Here is an 18,973-nt window from a genome sequence, read left to right on the forward strand (position 1 = left end):
ACACTGGTGGGCATAATTTAAGGTGAGGGAGGGGAGGGGGAGTTTAAAGCAGATTTATGAGGCAATTTTTAAAAAAAATATACAGGAGTGGTAGGTGCCTGGAACAGCCTGCCAGGAGAAATGGTGGAAGTGAACATGATAGTAATGTTTAGAGGCAGTTAGACAGGCAGTGATTAGAGGGATATAGACCAGGTGTAGGCAGATGGGATTAGATTGGATTGGCATCAGACATCATGGACTGAAGGGCCTGTTCCTGTGCTGTACTGTTCTATCCACCTCAGTAAATATTGCTCCATCTTGCAACTTGCCGTATAAAATTAACAGATGATCACTGGGCATCTCTAAAAACTTTATACATGCCATTTCAAATTTCCTGTCATACAAACCCAAATATTGATTCAAGTATAACTTAAGTAAAAGCTTTACCTATGACAAGAGCTCCTATAGATTGACACCTGGCTATATCCAAATTCTTTCCTATACCCCTGACTCTTTTCACTTACCTTGTGTCTATTCTACAGATGTGAATGAGTTTGGATTTTGTGGGTCCAACTGGTTCTATGTGATATTGGGATGTGATTACATTTGCTTGGACTCCTTGTAAAAGAATTTCTTTGGCATCCACGGATGTGGCAGCTAACATACACAATCCTGTTTGAGAATCAGTCTGCCAGGTTCTGAAAAAAAATAAAAGCAGAGTTAAAGTTAGAACTAGTATATTAGGACTAAGAAACTTTGCATGTATATATTTTTATATGTTCTTATTTTGAAACATCAAGGGACCAAAACAATATTTAAATACACATTGTTAAACTCATGCATGTAACTGCATGTCCTTATTCACGTCAGTTATTTGCTTCACTAACTTTATATTAATATAATGTACATGTAATTAAAAACAGTGAGGGGGAAAGGATGCTCAAGGTAAATGAGTAGGCACTCTACAATAATTCTCAGTCCTTATGTATAAATCATAACATTAGATAAACTTTCTTGCTGCCTCATTTCTGTGCAATTAATTTGAAGTGTTTTTCTCCCTTCCAATCTTTTACTTGGATTTCTTTTGTGACAAAACTTCCAAGCCAAAAAGTAGAGCAATATTTGAAGTTTGCCACACAAGAATCAAATATTTAGAGCATTTTATTTCCCAAATGGTCTCACCCCAAACTGCATCAATACAACGCATGGCAATGTTTTATACACCTCTTGACCTCAGTGAAAGATTCAGACAGTGGTGTGATATGCAGTCTCTCCCTTACACAACAGATGCTTCAATTCAAATCTACTTTTACCTCTTGACCCTGAGTTCTTGGAGAAAACAGCATTCCATAGGAAGACCACATATTTGCTCAATTATCATGGTGTGACAAATCATAGAAACATTTATTTGTGCCATTAACAACTAATCACTCAAATGCCGAGGAATCTTCTCTTACAGTGCCACTGCCTGGGGCTAAGCCATCACCCAGTACACAGGAGAGCAAGTGACTATTTAAAGAAAGGTAACAAAATCAGAAAACTGTTGCTTGTGCAATGAATCATTTTATAAAATCAGGTTTACTGTGATAGTGCTCCTGGTAGTTCAGAATTCTAAGCAGTGGATTTCCTTTGAGGGAAATGCTAAAGTAGGTCCACATTTTAAATTTTGCTTACCTCAAAACAACGTAATCTCTGTCTGGGTGTGGGAAGGTACTGCTGATGGTGTAATGATATATCTCAGTCTCATCATCCAGAGTCTCAATGACCTTTGATTGGAAGAGGTCTTTCTCCCAAAGATGATGCTCCCTAAGCAAATGCTTCAGGATCTCCTCTGGTGACTTTTCTACCTCAGTAGACACTTTCCACAAGCGCAAAGGATGATTATCATCTACCTGAAAAAGGAAGTACATCTCTAACTTGGAAGTCTATCAACGTTAAAGAGAATCATTAAAGTATGAACAGTTATTTGCCTTTCCATTTATGCCTGTGGACCAACAGTTTTTATTTTGCTTTCTTTTTTCAACCCCCACTCCACATCTGCAGGTGTATCCAATCCAAGATTTTAATCAGCATTTGATATCACAAGTAATCTTACACCCAAAAAAGTGTATACATACTTATGAAAACTCTGGATAAACATGATTAAATGCAAATTGTCTGCAGGGCTCATTTCACTGTCTCTTCCCATCTCTTAACCCTTCCGCTCCACTACACCTTTTCTGATATCCAGTCTTTCTAATGTTTAGTGCTCCCATGAGTGGATCCCTTCACAACCTCTATCATTATCAACAATTTCATCCCTTTCCCTGCCTTCACTTAACCAAACTGCACCCTTGGATTTCACTTGAGCTGCACTTTCAACTCTAATTCTAGTCCATTCAAAGACTACCTCATCTCAACTTCTGAAAAAGAAATCAATTAAGCCATTGTCATCTTTGGCCTTAAAATTATTACATCTCCCACCTTATAAACTTCAGCTTGCCAAAACTCTGCTGCCTATAACCCGGCCCAATCACTCTGTCACCTCTATTTGACGACCTATATTACATCTATTCCTTCGATATCTCAAATTTAACCTTCTGATATTTGAATTCCTTCATGGCTAAGCTATACGCTATCATCTTCAGTAATATGACATCCCTTTGACTCTGACATTGTGTATTTTTCTGCTACACCTGAAATTTGACAACTGATTGGCTTTGTCACACATTTTGGCATTCCCTCCAAAAATACACTTCTAAAATATTGCTTCTAAATGCCCTTCTAAAACCTACCATTTTGCTCAAACATTTGGTCATCTCACCATATCTTTTCTAAATATTTTCTAAATACAGCTTTATAGTGATTACATTGAAGCTGCTGTTGGTTACCTTCTTGCATGCAATTTCTACATGTTCTAAGCTGGAGCAGCTGATCCAGCCTTTAAATTTTTCCTTCGCCTCCTTCAGCAGGCTCTGCAAGGAGACCTGTAGTGCAGTCTTGACACTAAAATACCATTCGGAATCATTCAGAACATCAGCACAATCAGTATGGAATTGGTGATAGATGGTCAGCCTTTGCCCTGCCCATTGCTCAGGAATCTGAAAGGAAGAGAGAAAATTACCTCCAGCATTACGTCTCCTAAAAGGCAAGTTATTAGAAAGGAGCTCATTTAGGGGAAAGGGAAAGATCAGTGAGGGAGAAAAAGCAAATAATTTAATCAAGTAATCCTGAAGTCTCCTGGTATGTTTAGCAAGATGTGCATTGAGAGGTTGCTGCTCATTCAGGAGTTCCAGAACTGGTTCACCCACTGCCTCCTATGGATCCAGGGAAAAAGCATCTCTATATATGATAACTCTAGGCCACGAGTGATTTAACTGTGACATAATTAACTATTGTACAACCCATTCAAAATAAGGAAAAAATAGTTATGAATTCATGCTCCGGTAATTAGATAAAAGCTTTCATCAGGAAGCTTCTGAGAGCATTTCCCTTTAAAAAGGGTTTGTTGTAAATTGGCTAAAGCTTTACCAAGTCCTGAGCCAGATATCTGTTGCAAGAATCAGTTTCGTTATTTTGAAACCAAAGATAAAAATCATAACCAGTTTTATGAAATAAAATTATTCAAGAGTAAGCAATAATTAAATTGAGAATGAATTTTATAACAAGCATCAATAAGCAAAATGGTTACAACTTGCAGGAGAATATTACCAGGAAGAGATTTGTGCACTCTGCAATCATGTGTGCCAATCCTTGTGTGGCTGCAAGATTTTCACTTAGGTCTCTCTGGTCAGGTTTCCCCAGACTATATTTCCTCTGGCTTACCCTAGATAGATGAGAAAATAAAATTAACTTTCTAAATTCCTATCCAGTTAGCTGGCATTATTCATTGAGCAGAAGGTGTACATAACATGTATTCTAGGGAAACTATCTGGCAGCATTCCTTTACTCCAATACAGAACCATAACTATCAGGAGACGATAAGCAGCTAGTCTGCAGCCAGGGTTTTCAATGACTTTGAAGTTTTAAAGCCAAACCAGATAAATGAAAGAGCAGCTTTATCTGCAATTATAAGTTCAAAGCTGTTCCTCTCCACAGGAGATAACCTAACATTCCCTCTCATGGGTGACTGCATTCACTGTGCATTAGGGACTGGGACAGAAGCAGGCATGTTGTGTCAGAACATGAACTATAGTCCACTATACTATCCAGCTGGTTGTTTTAATCACAAATCAGCTGGATAATGAAGCACTCCAGTGTGTATACAATGACTTAATTGGGAGATAAAGCACTGGAAGGGTACCACCAACACCGTCTCCAAAGAAATCCTCCAATTTCATTGGAAAAGCAAAGCAAACTAAAGTCAACACTTTTTCCTAGGCTAGTATACCTAACATTGAGGCCCTAACTACAGTCAGCCAGCTCCGATGGGCAGGCCACATCATTCCCATGTCGGAGACCAGTCACCCGGTTGTACTCCAATTTGTAAACAACAAGAGGTTACCAGACATGCAGAAGAAATGATTCAAGGTGGAATATCCCCACTGACTAATGAGAATGAAGCTCAAATTTTTCTTTCCCTGTCTGATTAAGGACCTTCAACCCAGAATGGTAACTCTGTTCCTTTTTCTACAGATGTTGTCTGACCTACTGCATGTTTCCAGCATTTTCTATTTCAGACTCAAAGTTAAGCAGCATTGAGGACGGCAGAGACCCTAAAATCCTTTCACTGGGAGCACATGGAAGTCCAACAAACGGTGCACTACTTCTACCTCCCACACTACACCCACCATCCCGACAAGCACCTCCTGCTCTACCCTGTGGCAGAAGCTGTGGTTTCCACATCGGCCCCATTAACCGCCTCATAGTGCACAGAATTGGAGGGATAGCAATCCAGCCTTGAGCCCCAAGCTACTTCCCAAGATTAGAGGAATTAGCAAATAAAAGTCTTGGAAATAAAATAATGTAGGTCAAACTGAGTACCAATTATGTAATTACAAATTTCCTCATTCTATCATCCCATCCCTGCAGATGCTGTTTCTCCCATACCAAATATAAAAAGGTAACTATATGCCAAACCAATGCTGTATCTTTAGGAGTTGTGCAAGTGCCAAACATCCAGCAGGCAACTGTGTCTGCTCTATTTCCCCCCCACCACCAACTGTTGCTTGCACAACCCATCCCTTGTTCACCAAGATCTCCAAAAAGGAGGGAACTAGTTGATCAACCGTAACTTGATTGGCCACTGTGAGCTAACATATTGTTGGTTTTCGGTGGACACATGCATTTCATTTTCCTGCAACTCCCCTTTACATATTTTCCCACATCTTTCACATATCACGTGTTCTCTAGGCTTTAATTAGCCAGTTAATAGGGAACCTAAAGCCTGCCTTGAGGTAGTGCTTTCCCTTCTCAGGGTGTTGAGGTGGAACAGGGATGGAGCCAGGCAAACTGCAAGGTTGGTGGGAGTCATTTGGTTCTCATTGACACAGGCTACAACGTCACAGAGAAAGAAGAGGAGAGTCTGCAGAGCTTCACGATTTTCATCTGGGAGCAGCAGGATGGCTGACTGAACAGCAGGTAATTGCTGGTCTGTTGGCAGATCTGTGGAAGAGGGGAGAGAAGCAAGTCAAAGTAACATTGATGAATAATAAATCAACACTTCTTGCCATCAGGAAAAATCAAAATATTACAAAACACGGACATGTCTAAATGATAATAATTTATAGAACCTTACAGCAGAGAAGAGAGACAGTTTTCCCCATCATACACATCCTGCCTCCAGAAAAAAGGGGTAGGGAACAGGATTAAAGCAAAAGCTCTAAAGTAACATTAAAGTGGATGCATCCACCCTCCTGAGCAGAGTCATCTAATTTTGTTTTAAATGAAAATTGTGTATTTTCTTTCCATCACCATTCCTGACAAAACAGCCCATGGAAAAGGATGACTTTGTAAATTAAATAAAAACCTTAAAGCACAAGAGGTTTAGCTGCAATATAGATAGTTGTCACAGTCTTTTAGAGGGAAGGGTACACAACTAGCTTATTAAATGAGTATATTGTAAAATGAGGCATAGGAATAACATTGCACCTTCCATCAAAATGACTAGTTCAGGGCTAAGGGGAGCCAAAGTGTCAAAGGGCATGGAGAAAAGATGGTTAAATATAGAGGAACAGACTAGCTGTGATACAAGAACAGGCTCAAGGAGCTGAATGTTCCTATGCCCGTTTTTAAACATTGCTCATACATCTGAGAACCCAAAGTGGAGATCAAGAATCTCTGTCTTTCCTTCCACCATCTCATAAAAGAGCTATTTAAGCCTCATTGAAACTTTGGCCACAGAAAACCACCAAGTATCAAAACAGATAGCATTATTCATTTTAAGGGTAGTAGGCTTCACATAGAGATGAAATACAGTCAATAGTTAAACCACTTAGGGATTTGGCTCAACAGGAACATGCAACTTTTAGTGGAAGAATTCCATTAGTGTCATTTAAAATACGTAACATATGGCTCTGAGAAGCACTTTAAAAATCCATTGCTAACAGATGACAATAAGGAGTAATCATTCTGTAGCACATGGTGTACTTACATTGATATATATGAAGGAATGACTCAGACAGCTTTGTGGTAAATAAGGGTTCAGGTAAGTCACGGAAGTATTGTTTCACCATGTCAGCTACATCAAATGCAGACTGGCCTTCATAGCTGACACCGTCCGGAGAGCTCTCATTCATCTCTCGTAATGCCTGGATCCTTGATTTTACTCCAGACTTTCTAAATAATCCAACCTAATGCGTGATGAATCATTTAAAATAAAAAAAATACAAATAACCATCATGAGCATTAGAAGGACATTTCATTTTTCAGCAAGTCCACAATCACCTTATCTTCCGTAAATAACGTAAGATCAAAGTCAACTCTTACCTAAATATTAGGAACCTGACGCTATCCAAACCTTAAGTGAACTCTCAAGAGTTAGAACACCAAACGTGAGATGACATACTCAATAATAATTCTTTATTTAATATTTTATGTAGTAAATACACTGGGGATAAGGTGTTTGCAATTTAAATCAGAGATGCAAAGCAAGCCATTGCTTAACAATCGACAATTTTACACCATCACAAAGGACATGACTCTCCTAATTAAGATTATAAATCAACTCAGGCCCAGGACGGTCTTGTTTTATAGTCATAATTTACTTGAAAAACTAAGCTGGCCAGAGATTGGCCACATTATCTATTTCACTCAGAGCAACTAACAATTTAGAAATAATTTCCAACCACTTGAGTGAACATTTCTAAGTCTAGGCTAAAAACACATCTGGCCAATGCTACGTGTGACCAAGATGTCCCTGATAAAACATTGGGTTACAAAACAGTTACCAGGCACACCCTCTGGAGGAGCACAAACATACATCCAAAAATGTTTGTAAAGAACTACACCAACCTGGTCCAGGCAATGGCTCCGCAGGAAGTACATGGCCTGCAGAATGCCTTTGGGTAGAGGATGTCCTGTACGCTGCATATTCAGCAGCAACGGAACCCCAAACACCACTCGATCTTTAAAATCAGGTGCCTTTATCTTCCTGATAAATTTAGGAACAGTCCTATAGATTAAACAGGACAACATTTAAACTGATTCTGAATACCACACCTTACACTTTTTCTAGTTTGAAGAGAGCACTGGGCATAATATTTAAAGATGTTCCACTATTAAAATTTCATTTTAATAAGCACAGCACAAAAATGAATGGCATTTAAGGAATGTTCATCTGTAATAGTTTATTTAAAAACGTTGTGTTGAGGATAAAATGCATTGACAACACTATTGTGAAAGTTCGGCGGCAAAATTCAGAAGTGCCATAGAGTTGTCAAGTGCTTCATCACAAAAACAAAATGGTACTAACATCTAGTACATGGAAATCTTGAAGTCTATGATGAAATGTTTTGCTATCATAAAAGGTGTTTAAACAATTTTTTTGCAATTATATGTGACTTAAAAAGGATAATCTATAAATAAAAGAATTGAAATACAATTGTGTAACATAAGTACTTTAAATCTTTTAATAGTACAAAATAAGCATTGAGATGCCACATTGTTAACTTTGATCTACAAAAAAAAATTTTAGTATTTACATTAAAACAGCTTGTTGCATTTCTCAATGTATTTTGAAATGTCTTAAATGCTTTTGTATTCATTTCTGAGGTTGTAACATACAGAAATGATAAATGTCAAAGACTACCAAACAGAATCCACTTACTGTAACTAAGGAGGTGCAAAGTACATCAAGACTTGAATTGCATGTTGGAGAATAATATTGTTTATTGAACCGAAGCTAAAATACATGTACATACTATATATTTATAGCCTACCAGTTCCAGCCTTGCTTGCTGGAGGGGGAGTATTTGTCCATCAGAGCAGTGAGCTTCAGAAGAGCTAGCTTCTGTAACAGGTTGAGCTGGGCGGCAGATTGGCTGTCAATCTGTAGATGGAGATTCTGACAGTTCAAGTTCCGCTCACTGGGCCAACATAGTCTTCCTTGCCTGCAATGCAAATATTTCATCAGCCTGGTAAACAAATTTCCACCACTAACTGTAGAAATTATACTTTCCTCCCACTTAAAGGTAATCAGTTAAAAATAAATTCAGTAGATAGTTTCTGCTTTTGATGTATAATGCTCTGGTTAGGTTGCAGCACAGGTTTCCACTAAAATATATCATCATAAGTGCAAAATCTATTAATCAATGCCATCTAATTGTATAATGAACAACAAATATTATTCTGGTAATAAAAATATAATGATAAATCTAGGAAAGATAACCCATGCTGCATAATTTATTAGAGCTGAAGATGGGATCATCACAAATATATGCATTTTAAAAAGAGTATTATTTTGCCATACATGAGCAGCCCAATTCACAAACAATTTCAAGTATTGAAATACTTTAGGCTCATTGATGTATAATAGTATTAGTAAATTAAATAACAATAAAAATCTCCACAGTGTGCAGATCAGTTCGCGCGCACTAAGTGGAATTAAATTGCGTCAAAAGCATAGGACTCGAAGAGAATCCAAAGCTCTCAGCTGCAAGGCTCAGATTTGTACAAAAGTTTAATAAACGGTCTTTCTCACTTCAAGAAAAAAAAATCAGGTGTAATTAATCTCAAAGCAACTCACTGAATTTAGCTAGTCCTGGTTTAGATTATAGCACAATTACAATTTATAATCACTTTACCTGATCAGCAATCAATCATTACTAAAAAAAAAACAATGCTTTTAGAACACTAAAACATTCAGAAGTCTTCCTTCATATAGAAGCATATTAAAAGAGACGTCCATTGCACCAAACTTCTAATTTCCAAGACCAATGTTCTATATTTGGATTTTATGCTCAAGATGGAGAAGGAAGAGTAAATTATGTGAACCCAGAAATGCAATCCCACACAAGACATTCTCATGCTTATTGTTCAGCTGTTGGTTTAAGCTATCTTGAACATATGCAACTTTGGTGTTCTTTTTGATTTGAAGCCTTCTATCTCAGTAATTTCATCCAGCCCCATAACCTTCCAAGATATCTGTGCACCTCTAATTTTGACTTTTTAAATTATCCCCAGATTTAAATAGGCTCGTGACTCGAAGCCATCTCTTCAGCTACCATGGTTCCAAGATCTGGAACTCTCCCATAAAACTACTCCTCTTTACAACATTCCTCTCTCTCTCTGACAACAATCTCTCTCTCTGACCAAGGTTTATGTCATCTGCCCAAAAGTATCCTTGCATGTCTAGGTATCACAATTTTAATCAGAATGCTTCTGGGATATTTTGCCATATCAAAAGGTTCTATAGAGATGCATGTTTCTGTAACACCAAATCTTTAAAGTCCACCACCTCAAGTCTATACATTTTAACCTCCAAAATATTGCTCATCTCTACTTACTTACAAGGCCGCCATTTCTAGACTTATCTTCCTCAGCTCCCACTTGCTCATTTTTGAATAATTTTAGTACACCAACTTCAAATTCTCATCTTTGCCCATAACCCTTCTTGACCTTATCCACTTTGCTTCTGCATCATCTTTCAGCCATATTCCTCTACTACCATTTGTTCTTCCAAGGACAAGTCTGCTATATCAATGACAATGGAGTCTTTGTCCAGGTACTTCGACAATCTCTTCCTGGTACTTAGCTATGCTACATAGCTGCCCATCCTCAAAAACTGCCTTATTGAGATTACCTCTAACTATGCCATTGACAGCCATATCTAAATCAACTACTCGATCATGGACACTACTTCATAAATGCAATCTGTTGTCACCTTCCAGACTCCATTCTCTGGATGTGCAAACAAGCCATTTATCCTTTAGTAAATACTTCTCAAATAGGATTAGTGAAACCCATCAATTTAAACAGGAAAGCAAGCACAAAGCTAAGGATGATGTTCTAGCATCCAGTCCCCTCCCTGCCCTCATCTGACACTAGGTTTAATAGTTTGGAGTGAATCTGTTTTTAATGAGTTTAATTATCTTGGAAAGTATCAGTTATAAGTAGGAGGAAAAACTGAAAGCTAACAAGATTTCTTCACACATCTCTAGACTGGTCAACTCTGAGCGATGGGGGTCATAATTCATCTCTGGTCAGCCATCAATGGGCACATTGTTCCTTTGGAGAAGTTCAGCATTACGTAGTTAAAATAAAAAGATGTCCTTTGGAAAGCTCTTGGCCCATTTTTGGAAAACATTTCTATGTGGATTTTCAAGAAAACAAGCTGTGTCGATTTTCTGTTCACTAAAGCTCGCCATGGGGTACTAAATCATCTTCAATATCCCGTTTACAGTTGAAGAGTCTCCACATCATTACCCTGGGAGTTCTCAACCTGATTGCACTAAACTTTTTGCTAACCCATGTCACTCTCTATTGCTATTACATTTAAAATGCCCAAGACAGTGACAATGCATCAGAATATTACTTCTGGATATAACTGGTAAACACAAAACTACAAGTGGTTGCAAGAGTCTTATTCAAATACAGGCAAACAGCACTAATTTCAGTTTGGTTATACTTTTACATGTGTGTAAATAGCATAATGACTTCTGGGCATTCATGTAATTTCTTCCTCAAGGAGAAAGATGAACAGTTAATAATCAAAGTTAATACCTGTTAGCATGCTTTAAAGATGAGCCAACTCCAGAGTCTCTCTCAAAATGGACGTCTGATGCATCTAATTCACCAGAATTTTCAGCCATGTTAGCTGGTGTTTCCTCATTAACCCTCCCAAGGTGTTTCTCTATCTCCAAATGAATGTCCTTTGGAGAAGACGGGTAAGGAGATGTAGAGTCATTTGCAGAATCTGATTCACCTTCATCAGAAAACTTTTCTGTCCACTTGCTCACCAACTGTTGGAGGCCATTCACATGTTCCATGACATCATCCATTTCTGCAAACACGTCATCGTCACCTGTATCTGCTACTTCTCCATTGTTCAGGTGAACATGGACCCCTGGGACATTATCGTAAATGCTTATTCGATTATCCAATTCATTTTGGGGGCTTTGTCCACCATCTAACTCCTTTGAACTGCTCCCCCTACTGTCCCTCCCAAATCTGCTCTTACGGTAGCCATGGAAACTGCCAGTCCTCCAGTTTACTGAAGTGTTGTCTGCTGGTGCTATCATGCCATGCTGAAGTGCTTTGGGAAACGTTCCTGGTTTGTGACCCAGTGGAACATGAAAAATTAGATGATCATTTTGACCTCTCTCATTTACATTGTTCTTTTGGGTCCTGCAAGGTGGCAAAATCGAATTAAAATTTTCCACATACAGTCCACCTTCTTTTCTATAGAGTTGGTTTCGTGTTCTAAGGACAGGACTGGGTGTGCTCACGGTACTACTGTTTTCCGATTGACTGCTACTGCTGCAGGTTTGGGATGAACAGGATAGGTTCAGACCGAGAAGCTGCTCATCAAGTTCTGCAATGTCAACACAATTGAGATTTCTCAATTTTTCTTCATCCAATCCCTCCTGAAGCACAGGTGCACTGATAAATGGCCTGAGCTTCGGATGACTGCTCTTCTGACTTGAACTTCTTAATCGCAGCCTCTCCATTTTCTTCAATAAACCCTTTCCCTTCGTCTTTGAGCACTTTCCATAAGTGCTAAATCCAGAGAGCTCATTAGGCGATGGTGGCCCACTGAAGGAAGAGTCTGCAGAAGGCAATTTAATCGAGGAACACCTTGAGGAGCTTCGACTCGTCTCAAAATCTGCGGCCTGGATTTCAGAGTTTTTTGGCAAGCTGACATTATCACTACCTCCACTGCTGCTGCTGCTGCTGCGAATTGATGATACCTCATGCTTCTCTCCCAGCTCTGGGAACATAATATCATCACTGTCAACACTCTTCAAGCAAGGGCTCCCAGGCAAGGAGATATTTTCTGAATGGAAAGGTTCCAGTGCCTCAACACGAGACCATCGTTTGTTGTCCCTTTGAAAAGTCCATTTGTTGCTAATGGCACAAGGCTCATCGTCTTCTGATTCATCACTCTGAAGGTGGGAAAACAGAATAATTGCTGAACAAAGACTGAAGCAAATCCCATGGGGCATGAGGCATGAGGCATGAATTTATGGTATGGTATTGATTTCTTTCTTATCAATCATGTTTCAACTTTGACATTAGAACCAACAAGGATCAAAGCAAAATGTGCTCAGATGTAAATTCAGAACAAGCTCTGTGGAAAGTTCCCGCCATGACTATAAAGTACACAATGTGGCATTTATATGGAATTATTTGTGTGTAGAAATTTGGCAAAGTTCACAACATAAAAGGGAAGGATGGAGAAGGTGGCAACTAGTTAGAGCTGAGCAAAGAGGTCTCAGAGTCATTAGCTGTGCATGTAGCCAAGGGAGTCTTACCATCCACTTATTACTGCATGTGCCACTGAGGTAATAGCATGCTAATCTTTTACTTACAGCCCAACTTCATTATCCTATGATTTGTAAATCACAACATAAATAATTTGACATCGTGCCCGTGCACATAACTTTCATGAAAGAGGATCAACTATACTGGTGAACACACTTGTCCATCACCTGAAATGTAATTCCCCCCCTTCCACACCCTGTTCCCAGTGGGAAGGATAGCCCAGCAGCTTCTGCTAAATCATAAATAAAATTCTCAAGCTTTTAGGAAGAATACTACTTCCCTCTAAATTTCCCTCACTGAGAGTTTGAACCTCAGCCAGACTTGTGAAACAATCCAGTCCTGAATCAGTGAGGCATTTTGTTGAACCTCGTGGTGTCCCAATTTTGTTTATAGTATTGGTGGGTATTTATTAATAAAATGTATCATTTTAAATCCCAAAGAAAGGTGCAAAGCTTGAACTTACCTTTCTCCTCTCTTTACCAATTTCCAATTTCATCATTGCACACTTGTTCAGTGTTTTCAATCGCCTGAAAGATAAAAGTGGCTGAGTGACGAGAGGCTGCAAAATATTACCGTTGCAATACAAGGGCAAAAATTATCCACATTTATAATGAGCTATTTAATTAACCTATACACAAGCATTGTGTGCCTTGATCTCCCAAGATTAAACAGGGACCAAATTATTGAATACCACGTGATGGAAACATGGACAAAGAAACCAGCCACCCCATTTTAAATTAGAAAACCTATTGCATCATTCCCAATATTTTCTTAAATACTTACACAAATTTCATCTTCATACTTAACTATTTGAGATGTTTGAATTTTAAATGAACACAAGAACCTGCACCAGTATCAACCTTTCACACACTTGGGACTCTTGAAGTTTTTCCATGTTTGATGAATCATTTAAGTCGCTGCTAAACAAAAACTTCAGGCAAGCAGACTTGTGCACAGGTTGAACATTAAATAGGCTGTTTATAGCCATTCACTGAGATTCTGGTTGATGTTACCCGACACACTTCCCACAACCACTAACATAATCCTGAATATCTTTGTTAATCCAAAATCTGTTAGTTTCAGGTTTAAAATTAACAATTAATCTAATCAGTGAATAACCAGAACCTGCTTCATATGCTGGTTGGGGAATGACTGTCAGTCAGATACAGGAAGCATATCCTGCTCGTTTACAAGGCTGATCTTTGACACCTTCTCCATCTACCTCAGACAGATGGAGCCTCCGTTTACACCTTGATCGAATGATATCAGCAACATTCCTTCAGTACTGCAGAACATGTTACTTCAAGTCCCAAGCAGAACTTTGAATTAAGCTACATACTGAGAATGCTACAACCGAGTAAAAAAAATCTTTAGAGTATGGGCAGCCTGCAACTCTAATACAGAACCATCGACAGAAGAGTTGGGTATCTGCAAAGCACGCCAGTTTCTTTTACAAAAAAGAATGATTCAGTCAAACTCTGTGGCTGGGGTTTGAGGTTTATCATGACAAAATAATTTTTCCAACGGGACAGAAGCACAGCAGTTGATGGTAATGACAGCAACATGAATTTATACAGCATCTTCATCATAACAAAAATGTCCCAAGGTCTTTGAACATGAACATAGAATAGTACAACACAGGAATAGGCCCTTCAGTCCACAATGTCTGAACTGAACACGATGCCAAATTAAACTAAATCTCTTCTGCCTGCAAATGATCCATATCCCAGCATATTCATGTGTCTAAAGGTCTCTTAAATGCCACTATCATACCTGCTTCCACCATTATCCCTTGCAACCTGTTCTAGACACCCACCACTGTGTAAAAAAAAATTGCCACGTCTATCCTTTAAGCTTTTCCCCCTCTCATCTTAAATGCATGTCCTCTAGTATTCAACATTTCTACCCTGGGAAAAAGATTCCGACCATCTACCCTATCGATGCCTCTCCTAAATTTTATAAACTTCTATGAGGTCTCTCCTCAGCCTCTGACGCTCCAGAGAAAACAACCCAAGTTTGACCAACCTCTTTGCAGCTCAGACCCTCTAATCCTGGCAGCATTGAGGTAAACCTCTTCTGTACCCTTTCCAAAGCTCCCATACCCTTCTTGTAATGGGGTGACTAGAATTGCACATAATGCTCCAAGTGCAGCCTACTAAAGTTTTACATAACTGCAATACAACTTCCTGACTTATACTCAATGCCCTGACCCATGAAGCCAAGCATGTCATACACCTACTTGAGTGGCCTCTTTCAGGGAGCTATGGACTTGGACCCCAAGATCCCTCTGTACATCAATGCTGTTAACGATCTTGCCATTAACTGTATATTTTCCCTTGCATTTGACCTCCCAAAGTGAAACACCTCACACGCCCCAGTTAGACTCCATCTATAGAGGATCTATATCCTGTTGTATCCTTTGGCAACCTTCCTCTGTATCCACAACTGTACCAATCTGTGTCTCGTCTGGAAACTTACCAACCAACCCAGCTACATTTTCATCCAAGTCATTGATGTACATCACAAACAACAGAGGTCCCAGTACAGATTCCTGCAAAACACCACTGGTCACAGACCTCCAGCCAGAATAACACCCTTCCACCACTACCCTCCATCTTCTACGGGGAAGCTAACAAGTCACTGTGGTATCTTGATCTTCTATAACAGCCTGCCATGAGGGACCTTGACAAATGCCTTACTAAAGCCCATGCAGACAACACGACCTGCTATACCCTCATCAAGCACCTTGGTCACTCCCTGAAATCAATCAAGTTGGTAAGACATGACGTACCTTAAAGCCATGCTGACTGTCCCTAATCAGGCCATGCTTTTCCAAATGTGCACAAATCCCATCCTTAAGAATCCTCTCAAACAGCTTCCCCACCACTGATGTGAGGCTCACTGGCCTATAATTTCCTGGATTATTCCCATTTCCCTTTTTGAACAAAGGAACAACATTGGCTACTCTCCAGTCCTCCAGGACCTCGCCTATTGCTAGTGAGGATACAAACATTTTTGTCAAGAATCCTTTCTCGCCTCTTTCAAAAACCTGGGATATACCAAAATAAACTGTCAATAAGAGCAGAAAATGCTGGAAGAACACTGATGAAACTTCATCTGCTTTAAACATTAACTCTGCATCTCTCTCCATTGATATTGCCTGACACCCAGAGCGTCGGCTGAAAAAGAAGACGGTCAACTTCTAGAGATGGGTACGTCTAACCACAACAATGTAGACATAAGCCTGATTACTCGGGAAACTCTGAACCAGATCATGCAGAGTAGACGAGACAAAACTTCCGCAAGCAGGTCTCCCTATCATAAGTTAAGAGGACTGTGGGGTCAGACAGATAATAGCTTCAGTTTTTAATTTTCAGTGTTCGTTCCTGTCCACTTTCATTTAGCAGTGGAGATAATGCCAAGATGTCATCTAAAAACGTTAAAAAAGTAATCAATGGACTGAGCAATAGAATGTTTAAGAATGTTTTTTTGTCCTCAGAAGAGCTTCTCATCAAACTGCACTTAGGGATAGAGAGTTGCTGACTTTTGTCATTTCAACATGTTTTATGTAATTTCAGAAAATTGCAACTTAGTCTTTTAATGTGAATGATCCCACAAAGCAAATTCTTTTTGGCTGATATATGGTTCTTTAGATCATACAAAGAATTGGATTCTGCTGGAGTTTTGATTGTGTTCCTTTTTGTGTCAGTTCAAAGGAAATAGATGAGTTTTTCCTTTCAATGCAGGATATTTTGTATAAATATTTTGGCATGTCATTACTTAGCACATGTGCATAATCATTGCATCAAGGTTTTTATCCTGTTTCTGAATGTTTCAACTGTGAACTAGTGTGTATAGTTAATGTGGTTTGAGTAAAAGAAACCATGGAACAGACTTGAGGTCTTGCTCAACTTCATAGAAATGAATAGAAATGTGTGAGAGTTCACCTCTATCTCTGGAAACTAAATGAGCTTGCAATTTGTTTTCTAGGGACAGATAGTATCGGAATGAGAATTTTATATATTTTTTGACAAACTTGGGAATTTATGAACTTTTTTTTTGGAGTGAGCCATGCGGGGTCAAGATCAAAGGTAATTTTCAAATGGACTTCTTCCTCATTGTTTGGAGAGCATTCCACAAAATTTACTTGGGCAGAGTTTCAAAAACTAGTGCATTAAAGAGGTTTTTGATTCACTTAAAAACAGCTCATTTCAGGTAATCAGACCTCATTAAAGTAAATAAACTGAGAAAAAGAAATAAGCACCAGGAAAAGTAAGGGGAGTAGGCCATCATTGCAGGGTTCCCCTGTAGCCATGAAATGGCAGTCAGGGAGCTCAGGGAGCACTTTGGCTCTAGTAACCCAAATTCTATTAGTTTTAAGATAGTGATGGAAAAGGATAGGACAGGTCAGGGTACTAAACTGGAGCAGGGCTAATTTTGGGGGGGAAATTAGGCAGGATCTAGCAGAGGTCAATTGCGGGTGAGCCTGTTTGATGGGAAAGGAACAAATGGCAAGTGGGAGGCTTTTAAGAGAGTGTGATATCAAGAGTCCAGGGCAGCACATTCCTGTTAGGGTGAAGGATAAAGCTGGAAAGTTTAGGGAACCTTGGCTGAGGAGAGATATTGAGGCTCTGGTCAAGAAGGAGGAAGCATACATTGGGTTTTGGAGGTCGAGGATGAGTGAATCCCTTGAAGATTATAAAAAGATTTAGAATACTCTTAAGAGGGAAATCAGGAGGGCAAAGAAAGGGTATGAGATAGATCTGGCAAGGTTAAGGAAAATCTCAAGAGATTCTATAGCTAAATTAAGAGTAAAAGCCTGGCTAGGGAGGGAGTAGGTCCTCTTAGAGATCAGCAGGGCTGCCTAAGTCTTGAGCCACAGGAGATGGGTGGGATTTTTAAATGGTGTTTACTGAGGAGAAAATCATGGTTGCTCAAGAGATAAGGGAAGCAAGTGGAGATGTTTTGGAGAACATTCATATTACCAGGGAGGAGGTATTTGCAGCCTTACAGCACATTAAGGTGGATAAATCCCCAGAGCCTGACGAAGTGCATCCTCAGACTTTGTGGGAGGCTAGAGAAGAAACTGCAGAGACCCATGTGGAGATACTTGCTTCATCATTGGCCACTGGTGAAGTTCCCAAAGACTGGAAGGTGGCTAATGTTGTTGTATTGCTTAGGGGTAGCAAGGACAATCCAGGGAACTTCAGACCAGTCAGCCTGACATCAGTAGTGGGGAAGTTACTGGAGGGAATTCTGAGGGACAGGATCTACCAGCATTTGGATAGACAAAGTCTGATTAGGAGGAGTCAGCACGGCTTTGTGCAAGGAAAGTCATGCTTGATAAACCTTTGAGTTTTTTTTGAAGAGGTAACCAAAAAGGTAGATGAAGGTAGGGCAGTGGATGTTGTCTATTTGGACTTTAGCAAGGCCTTCAACAAGGTCACGTATGGTAGGCTGGTCTGGAAGGTTAGGTCCCATGGAATCCATGGAGAGCTAGTTAGGTGGCTTCAAAATTGGCTTGAGGTAGGAAGCAGAGGGTGGTAGTTGAAGGTTGTTTCTCGGAATGAAGACCGGTGACTAGTAGTGTACCACAAGAGTCAGTGTTGGGACCCTTGTTATTCGTTGCAGTTGTACAAGTCGTTGGCGAGGCCACACTTGGAGTGCTGTGTACAGGGTTTGGTCACCCTGTTATAGGGAAGACATGATTAAACTGGAAAGAGTTGCCAGGACTAGAGGGCCTGAGTTTATAGGGAGAGGTTGGCCAGGCTAGGTCTTTATTCCTTGGAGCATAGGAGAATGAGGAGTGACCTTACAGAAGTTTATAAAATCACAAAGGGCATACAAGGTGGATGGTAGTAGTCTTTACCCCAGGGAGGGGAGTCCAAAACTAGGGGGCATAGATTTGGGGCAAGAGTTAAAAGGGACCTGAGGGGCAACTTTTCCACACAGAGGGTGGCGAGTATATGGAACGAGCTGCCAGAGGAAATGGTTGAGGCAGGTCCAATAGTATCATTTAAGCAGCATTTGGACAGGCACGTGTAGGGGCGGGGCTTAAAGGGATACAAGCTGAATGCAGGAAATTGGGATGAGA

General features: G+C 39.7%; 1 protein-coding gene across 4 annotated transcripts in view; it reads right to left on the minus strand.

Moving 5' to 3' along the window:
- The window catches only part of si:dkeyp-23e4.3 (rho GTPase-activating protein 7), a 121,046-nt gene that overhangs the window by 4,054 nt on the left and 98,019 nt on the right, over positions 1-18,973 (minus strand). For all 4 annotated transcript variants that reach the window (XM_052014005.1, XM_052014004.1, XM_052014008.1 and 1 more), the window contains 10 exons: positions 13,343-13,406; positions 11,119-12,500; positions 8,337-8,507; positions 7,411-7,570; positions 6,551-6,749; positions 5,349-5,562; positions 3,670-3,784; positions 2,850-3,059; positions 1,654-1,871; positions 504-677 (listed from right to left, as the gene is read on the minus strand). In XM_052014005.1, the coding sequence (XP_051869965.1) occupies positions 504-677; positions 1,654-1,871; positions 2,850-3,059; positions 3,670-3,784; positions 5,349-5,562; positions 6,551-6,749; positions 7,411-7,570; positions 8,337-8,507; positions 11,119-12,500; positions 13,343-13,406 (2,907 nt within the window). The remainder of the gene's footprint in view (positions 1-503; positions 678-1,653; positions 1,872-2,849; positions 3,060-3,669; positions 3,785-5,348; positions 5,563-6,550; positions 6,750-7,410; positions 7,571-8,336; positions 8,508-11,118; positions 12,501-13,342; positions 13,407-18,973) is intronic.

This window comes from Pristis pectinata, chromosome 4 (assembly GCF_009764475.1).
Source record: "Pristis pectinata isolate sPriPec2 chromosome 4, sPriPec2.1.pri, whole genome shotgun sequence".
Classification (NCBI taxonomy): Eukaryota; Metazoa; Chordata; class Chondrichthyes; order Rhinopristiformes; family Pristidae; genus Pristis; species Pristis pectinata.